This window comes from Euwallacea similis, unplaced genomic scaffold (assembly GCF_039881205.1).
Source record: "Euwallacea similis isolate ESF13 unplaced genomic scaffold, ESF131.1 scaffold_41, whole genome shotgun sequence".
Lineage (NCBI taxonomy): Eukaryota > Metazoa > Arthropoda > Insecta > Coleoptera > Curculionidae > Euwallacea > Euwallacea similis.
Genome location: NW_027098666.1, coordinates 108,658 through 117,852, shown reverse-complemented (window position 1 = coordinate 117,852; position 9,195 = coordinate 108,658). Strand labels below are relative to the sequence as shown.

At 38.1% G+C, this 9,195-nt stretch overlaps 1 protein-coding gene across 1 annotated transcript; it reads right to left on the bottom strand.

The window, feature by feature from the left end:
• Nucleotides 1-806: 806 nt before the first annotated feature.
• Nucleotides 807-2,783, bottom strand: LOC136418873 (uncharacterized). The gene has a single exon (XM_066405097.1). It carries the CDS (start codon nucleotides 2,781-2,783, stop codon nucleotides 807-809), a length of 1,977 nt encoding a protein of 658 aa, XP_066261194.1.
• Between the last annotated feature and the right edge of the window lie 6,412 nt (nucleotides 2,784-9,195).

Here is a 9,195-nt window from a genome sequence, read left to right as displayed (position 1 = left end):
TATACGTAGACCACGATGCAAAAAAACAGTATTTATTGCAATAAATTATTTTTTCTCACTTATGGCCTTAGTATATCTGTACACATAGCAATAAACTATCGTGCCTAGTGGTGTATATATTTACTTGGCAATTTTCGATTCGTTTTTCGCAGTTTTTTAAAAGGCCGTGTAAGTTTAAGGGGTCAATTCGGCCCCCACGGGCGATCGATCTGAAATTTTTACCAATTGTCCCTACCACTCAAAGGACTTACCACATAAAATTTCAACTTCCTAAGTCTCACCATTCAAGGGTAGGACGGGGTTGAGGGTAAAAACTTTAAAACGCCATATCTCGAGAACTATTCATCGTAGAGCGTGGGGCAAAATGGTGCGTCCTTCAGTAACCACTTTCTTATTTTCATATACTTGTAGATTTATCGGTTGATGTCAAAGGGCTGAAATCTCAAAAAAAAAAACTTAGGTGATTTTAGAGGAGTTCGCACTTTGGTACACTAACCATTTTTGCACACTGTGTAGAGGGCCTCTCGAAGTATCTACCCACATTGAATCAGATTTGTATCAAAATCAGTATTTGGGATATAGCGATTGAAAATATAGATATATAAATATCAATAACTTATAAGTCTAAATCCATATAATTCATATAACTAACGCGGCAGAAAACAGCATCAACACCAAATGACTTCGTTATAGAATATATACGGCATAGAGCCCCTAGAGCTGCCCTCTAAAGTGATGGACAAGTAAGTATAATTATGTACCCAGAAAGAAGGGAAGAAATTCAATGTTTTTGAGAAGACTAGTTATTAATCAGGTAGGGTGGTGACGTCAGCGTCTTCATCCGTATCACTGTCTTCTTGGACACCTACGAAACCAGTGTTCTTAAACATGTTGGTTAAAATCTCGGCCGGGTTGATAATTCGGGCTAAGTAACGAGCATGTGATAAATAATAAATAATTGCAGCCACATGAGAACAACAACCGACAGTACGCTTTCCATTCGCGCAATCACAGCAATAGCGACATATACCTGCTACATCATTTCGTTTTAGCGTATAATCGATGAAAGAGGTGTAGGTTTTCCGATTACTATGCCTAGAACGAGATTGTATTCTCAAAATAGTTGCATTCTCTTTCAAGTAGTCAACATTCAGGGAACCATCTTCGTTCGTTATCTCTGCTAAATACGATTTAGCTTGGCCCAATTGATAAGTACCTGTGAAAAGTAATATTAATTGAGCTTCTGTTAATTGAGGGAAATCCTTTATCGCATTTGAAGTAATCCGTCTGAAAATAACTTTCTTACGCGCCCATTTTCCTGTTTCTACTTCTTCCGCCAAGTAATTGGGTGTATCTACTAGCGCTTGCATCCTTGCGATGATTTCTTCTCCTGCGTCTTTATCGGAAGTTAATCGTTGCCCAAACTGATTTTGTAAAAAAGCCGCGATTCTAAAATACTCGCCTATTGTCGGGACGATCTTATTATCTATTTTCCGGTCAAGTAATTGATATTTTTGTTTCAAAATACCGTGAACAGCTTCAACGACCCATCGGACTTTTGTTATAAGTCTCGAGCGATTGGCTTCTAAACTCTCTAACTGTTTGCGTTTGCCTTTGAGAGCTGGCATGGCTGTTTTGTATCCTTTACTATTTAAATATTCTATTACGTCCCGAAATCCTCTGTCCAGTACAAAAATATCCCTTGCTTCCAGTAAATCGGATAATCCCGTATTCTCAACTTCCAGAATTGTTCTTAAAATTCGCGCATCATTTTCGTTTGCGCCGAACGGTCCAAGCATGTCGACAATAAAACCACTAGTGGTACATATTGTGAATGGTTTACATAAAGGTACTTTCTTTTGACCAGAAAACGATCTCCTTTGATATTCATTGTTCGTGCTTTTCTGATGTTGAGCATAAGTGCCATCACATATCAGAATTAAATCCTCATTATCAGCTTTAAGTACTGTTCGAGCAATTGGACTAGTTTCATATATAATTTTTTCCCTAGTCGTATTTTGACATCCAAAGTGTTTAGCTAGAATATCTTGGACAAAAGCACATCTCACTGATTTAAGATACTCCGAGACGACCCCTTTATTGGGTAAATGAAGAATGGAAGCAATTAGTTCATGTGAATTACCGGTTTTAAGTTTGAATAAAAAGGTAACGATGGCCTGTGTGGTGGTTCTGTTACAAGAATTTCTAAGAGACGTTAGCATTTCTTTTAACTGCAATAAATTCTCCCAAGTTAAGCTTGTGAAAAGTCTTAATTGTGTTTCGGGCATAGAAAAATCCGAGACTTGATCAAACAAACTTTTATCACAACTAATCGCTAAGTTTTCCATCATGCAAGAGAGCTCTTTCGATGTGATTTCAGAAATATTTGAATATACCTTGATCTTCATTAAATCTTCCTCAAAAAATGAGTCGAAAATGATGTGACTTCTACAGCATCTATCGCCAATTGGAATAAACAGTTTTCTCTTTGCGTAACTCTGACAACGAGCCTTCTCGGGAATCAAAATTAAATTGGAAGTTGTATTACCACCACAAATGATGCAATATTTGTGAGTTGCAACGGTGCGATCGATTTCCAGACTAACTAATTCTTCGGCCTGTTCATTAGATGTTAAATTATATTTAACTTCAGGATGACGTGTATCGTCTGTATCGGAATCATCGCTATTCTCGTTGATATTAATCTGAATCGACTCTTCCACCACAGGATTTTTAGAGATGTCATTAGGAAGTCCAGCGTTTTGCTGAATTGGGACCAGCATTCTTTGCTTTTTATAAAAGGAAATGCGGCAATATCCGCACACGGTGCGATTCTGTTGAACTGCAACACAGAATACTTTTGAATATAAACGGACGTCTTCATGAGTGTTGATACATTTTGCCTTTCCAGGCACTTTTCTCAAGGCACGTGAACAAATCACACACTTAACATTCAGCGACGCTGATGTGGAAGGTAATGAATCATTAGATTCCATAATTTAAAATAAATGTAGGTTTTTCCAACGTTGTCTAGGGTTTTAACAATAGGGTTTATTGATATTAACGGATACACTTTGAATTCTACTTGCGGATAATAGTTCTGGTGAGCCACTCGAAAGAAAGAGAGAGCTCTCCAGCTTCGGGGCGCTCTTAAATACTAAACTAAGGGTAATTAAACAGTGTCGTACCCTGGCTAGAAAGCAATTACCGACTTATGACACCACCTGCGACGTTACCGTGGTACTGATAACACTTGATCGGTGCATTTCCATAAATGCCGACAAAGGGCGGCTATCCTTTCTCACAAGTACCGATAAAGGGTGGTTAGACGTTAATCATAAAATATAAGAATCGCATGAAGATAACGATTGCGAAACCCTCTTAATTGACGAAAATAGTTCTAACCAGGTTGCGACATACATAGGCGTCCTATAGGGGCAACATCAACCCCCTCAAAACTCTTTCATCTTAAACTAACAGGCCTAACCTAATTAATAATATTAGCACTATCACTATATACAACTCAAAGATTTCCTGATCGTACCTCGACTTTGTCGTAAAAATAGAGAAGTTTTTACATATATGCAAAAGGGTTAGATCTATTTGACCTTAGAATCCCACATGAAAAATAATTTAAAAAACTGTAAAAAACTAATCGAAAATTGCCAAGTAAATATACACACCACTAGGCACAATAGTTTATTGCTATGTGTACAAGTATACTAAGGCCATAAGTGAGAAATTTTTTTAAAATATTTATTGCGATAAATACTGTTTTTTTGCATCGTGGTCTACGTACACTTTGAATCGCTATATCCCAAATACTGATTTTGATACAACTCTGATTCAACGTGGGTAGATACTTCGAGAGGCCCTCTACACAGTGTGCAAAAATGGTTAGTGTACCAAAGTGCGAACTCCTCTAAAATCACCTAAGTTTTTTTTTTTGAGATTTCAGCCCTTTGACATCAACCGATAAATCTACAAGTATATGAAAATAAGAAGGTGGTTACTGAAGGACGCACCATTTTGCCCCACGCTGTACGATGAATAGTTCTCGAGATATGGCGTTTTAAAGTTTTTACCCTCAACCCCATCCTACCCTTGAATGGTGAGACTTAGGAAGTTGAAATTTTATGTGGTAAGTCCTTTGAGTGGTAGGGACAATTGGTAAAAATTTCAGATCGATCGCCCGTGGGGGCCGAATTGACCCCTTAACCATACACGGCCTTTACGAAAGTTATTTCACTAACATCCTGTATATGCTCATATCGATTTTTGCAATTTATAAAATTCAATGTTAATATAATGATGTTTTCATACAATTATTAGCCGAATTAATTTATTTGAGATTTTTCAACTTGAAAATGTTCTTGCAAACTTGGGAGAAGATGTAAAATTCTAAATTTATTCGCTTAACAAAAGGTTTATGTTGTGGATTATTTTTTGTGAGGATATATATATCATATATATATATATATTGGTCATTGTCATATTCTATAGATATATATATGTCGGAGATTTATTAGTCCTTAAGTTAGAATTGTACCATTAGAACCGATAATAGATGAGGGGCAGACTGACAAAGCCATCTTGAAGATAAAGCATTGTCAAACGAGGTCACTACTACCGACATAATTAAGTGCCCACATGTGGGATTTGTCCACGCGAAACAGGGACTAGCAGGTACTCCCTTTGGGTCTGAAGGACCACCCGATCGGGGAAAGTTAAGAAGAAGAAAGGAACAGGCAGTTAAGAGATAGAAGGGCAGAAGGGCGGTCGAGTAGTAGTGAATTCGTTAGTTTGCCTTTCTACTTTTATTTTCTAAAATATTATAACGTTAAACATGGAAAACGTTCCTAATGTTACCCCGACATCAGAAGTGGGATCGGATGCGCAATTAGTGATTTCACAAGAACAGTGGCGTAGCTTATTGGACATACAAAGAGAAAATACGTTGCAGTTAATTAACGCGATGAAAGCCGCGCAACCCGCGAAAAATATGAATGTGGCTCTACCCAAGTTTAACCCGGAAAAATCTGAAGCCGAACCATTATCCTGGTGTGCAGCAGCGGATATGTGTATGGGAGAAAATCCATTGGAAGGAAGCGAACTAATTATCGCACTTAGTAAGGCCTTGGAAGGAAGTGCGTCGCAATGGCTCCCTGAAATATGTTTTTCGGGTATCACTTGGTCACAATTCAAGGACCTATTCATCGAACGTTTTGAAGGCGTTGAAACACCGGCTGCAACGTTAACGGCTATCCTGAACAGTAAACCGAAAGAAGGAGAATGTTTATCGATATACGGTACACGTTTGATGAATTCGCTAATGGCTAAATGGAAATCCATGAAGGCCGAAGAAATTGCAATAGCCACAGTTTTGGCTCATATTGCAAAGTTCGATGGTCGATTGCAACGTACGTTATTTACCACAAAAATTACGACAAGAACGCAGTTGCAACAAGAATTGAAAGCCTTTTCGTATGGAAAGAGGAAGATACCAGAACTTACGGCAGAATTGGATTCAAAAAAAGCAAGATTATGGAACGTCAAGTGCCATCGCTGTGGAAAACTAGGCCATAAAATTGCCGATTGTCGTTTTAAAAGACAAGAAAGGAGTGGCTCAGCTACGCGAACATCGACAGACTTCAGACATAAAGATTCAGTAACCTGCTTCAAATGTGGCGAGGTTGGACACATTTCAACGAGATGTGCTAACCGTGAAGTGACTGCATCAACGTCTTCTGGAAAGAAGGAGGCCAATGTGAAGCGGATCAATATTTGCCATGTCTCCGGACCAACTGGAATTTTGACTCATTCGGGTGAGAAGTACCATTTCTATTTTGATTCTGGGGCAGATTGTTCATTGATTGTAGAAAAAGTAGCTGGTAAATTCGCTGGTAAAAGATTCGAGAAAATAGTAACATTGAAAGGCATAGGTAATGCTACTGTGTTTAGTACCATTCAAATCCTATCCGAAGTTACTATAAACGGAACCTTAATTGAGATTTTGTTCTATGTAATACCAGACGCTTATTTAAACTACAATATAATGATTGGTCGTGAAATTCTTAGCCAAGGTTTTAACGTTAATATAACAAAAGATAAAGTCGATATTTTTAAATCTTTAACTGTTAATGCATGTAGAGCGGAAGAAAATGATGACAAATTCGATTTGAACATGATAGAAACCGATGTGGTTGGCGAAGAAAGATCTCTTTTAACGAGCGTATTATCTGAATTTTCTGATTATTTTATTAGGCAAATTCCACGTACGCGAGTTTCGACTGGTGAGTTGAAAATTCGGCTTATTGATGAGAACAAAACGGTTCAAAGAAGGGCGTATCGCCTTAGTCCAGATGAGAAACAAATGGTTAGGGATAAAATTAAGGAACTGTTAGGTGCAGGTGTGATTCGGTCTAGCTGTTCCCCATTCTCAAGTCCAATGTTGCTCGTCAAAAAGAAAGATGGCTCACATCGTTTATGTGTAGATTATCGCGAATTAAATGCAAATACGGTTTCTGATAAATTCCCCTTGCCGCTTATTTCTGATCAAATCGCTAGGTTATCTGGTTCAAAATACTTTACATGTCTGGACATGGCAAGTGGATTTCATCAAATTCCTGTGCATGAAGATTCAATTGAGCGAACAGCTTTTGTCACTCCAGAGGGCCAGTATGAGTGGTTAGCTATGCCTTTTGGCTTAAAAAATGCACCGGCTGTTTTTCAACGAGCAGTGATAAACGCCTTGGGAGAGCTCGCATATTCATACGTCGTAGTGTACATGGATGATATCATGATTTTAGGAACGACTGTGAATGAATCAATTGAGCGAATGAAAACGGTATTAGAACGATTCACAAAAGCCGGGTTTTCTTTCAATATAAAGAAATGTTCCTTCCTCAAAAGTACCGTCCAATATCTTGGTTATGAAGTCAGCAACGGCGAAGTCCGACCAAATGCGAGAAAAATTGAAGCATTAATCTCCTTACCACCTCCACAAACCGTTACCCAGTTAAGACAATTCATCGGATTATCTTCATATTTTAGAAAACTTATTCCTAGATTCTCACATATAATGAAATCTCTTTATCAGATGACTTCGTGTAAAAAGGTCTTTCAGTGGAAGCCTGAACACGAGTCTGTTCGCAAACAAGTGATTTCATTATTGACTAATGAGCCCGTTTTGATGATATTTGATCCACAATTTCCTATTGAATTGTATACGGATGCTAGTGCAGAGGGTTATGGAGCAATACTTATACAAAGAGTAGATAGTTTACCGCGAGTTGTAGAGTATTTTAGTAAAAGAACCTCAGCCACGGAATCCAAATACCATTCCTATGAATTGGAGACTCTAGCTGTGGTGAATGCTATTAAATACTTCAGGCATTATTTGCAAGGTCGAAGATTTACAGTATTTACTGATTGTAACTCACTAAAATCTTCGCGAAATAAGCTTGATTTAACACCTAGAGTACATAGGTGGTGGGCATTTTTGCAAGCCTATGATTTTGATATTGAATATAGGGAGGGAAAACGAATGGCTCATGCCGATTTCTTTTCGCGAAACCAAATTCCGATAAGTCAGAACCACCCGGAGAGATCTTATAGTAGAGTAGTAGAAAAACGGATAAACCTTGCCGAAATCTCAAGTAATTGGTTGTTAGCGGAACAGCGCAAAGATGAAGAACTAGTCTCGTTGGTGGCTAAGATTCAAAATAATGAATTACCTGAAAATGTTGCGAAAACATATGAGGTGAGGGCTGGAATATTACATAGGAAAATTCAACGAAACGGAAGGACTAAGTGTCTGCTTATTGTTCCTCGCGCTTTTAGATGGTCTGTAATTAACCAGGTACACGAATCAATTATGCATTTGGGTTGGGACAAAACTTTAGACAAAATCTATGAACATTACTGGTTTGAACATATGGCGAAGTATGTTCGTAAATTCGTCGATAACTGTGTCACGTGTAAATTGTCAAAGTCAAGTTCAGGTAAAATTCAGTCAGAACTTCACCCTATCCCAAAGGTAGCAATTCCCTGGCATACTATTCACGTAGATATAACGGGAAAATTAAGCGGGAAGAGTGATTTGAAAGAATATGTGATAGTTTTAGTAGATGCTTTTACCAAATACACCCTTTTGTATCACACCCTAAATATTGATTCTAGCAATTCTATCAAAGCCATAAAATTCGCTATTTCTTTGTTTGGTGTACCTGCGCGAATAATTGCTGACCAAGGAAGGTGTTTTGCGAGCAAGGAGTTTCGTGAATTTTGTTCTCTACAAAATATAAAATTACATTTGATAGCAACTGGTACTAGTAGGGCTAATGGACAAGTGGAAAGGGTTATGAGTACGCTTAAAAATATGATGACAGCTGTTGAAACTAGTGATAGATCTTGGCAAGATGCACTGAAGGATATCCAGTTGGCTTTGAATTGCACGGTCAATCGTTCTGTAAAGGCTACTCCCTTAGAATTATTAGTTGGAAGGGTTGCTCGACCGTTGGGGTTAGTAGTAGATAGTGTAGACAACGATAATTTAACTTGTAACATTGAGGAACTTAGGAATAGGGCAATAGGAGCTATGCAGGAAGTGGCCGATTATGATAAGTTAAGATTTGACCGAACAAGGGCTAAAGTAATTAAGTACAAGGTTGGGGATTACGTGTTACTCAAGAACGAGGAAAGACATCAGACAAAACTCGATCCAAAATTCAAAGGACCCTTCCTTATAGTTGAAGTATTGGAGGGCGATCGGTATATTTTGAAGTCGCTAAATAATAATCGAACATACAAATACGCACATGAAAGTTTGAGAAGGATGCCTGAAAGTAATGTTCATATGGACCTCGAAAACGTTGAAAGAGACGTTAGTGAGTAAAACGTTGAAAGAGACGTTAATGAGTAAAACGTTGAAAGAGACGTTAGCGAATAAAACGTTGAAAGAGACGTTAATGAGTAAAACGTTGAAAGAGACGTTAGCGAATAAAACGTTGAAAGAGACGTTAATGAGTAAAACGTTGAAAGAGACGTTAGCGAATAAAACGTTGCAAGAGACGTTGTGGTTGGAAGACACTAAAGTGAACTTACATATGTCTAACTATAGCTGCAAGTAACAACAATTGAGTGTTGTTTACGGCGTAGTGTGTAGAAGGCAATGTGAAGGAGTTATGTGTCAGA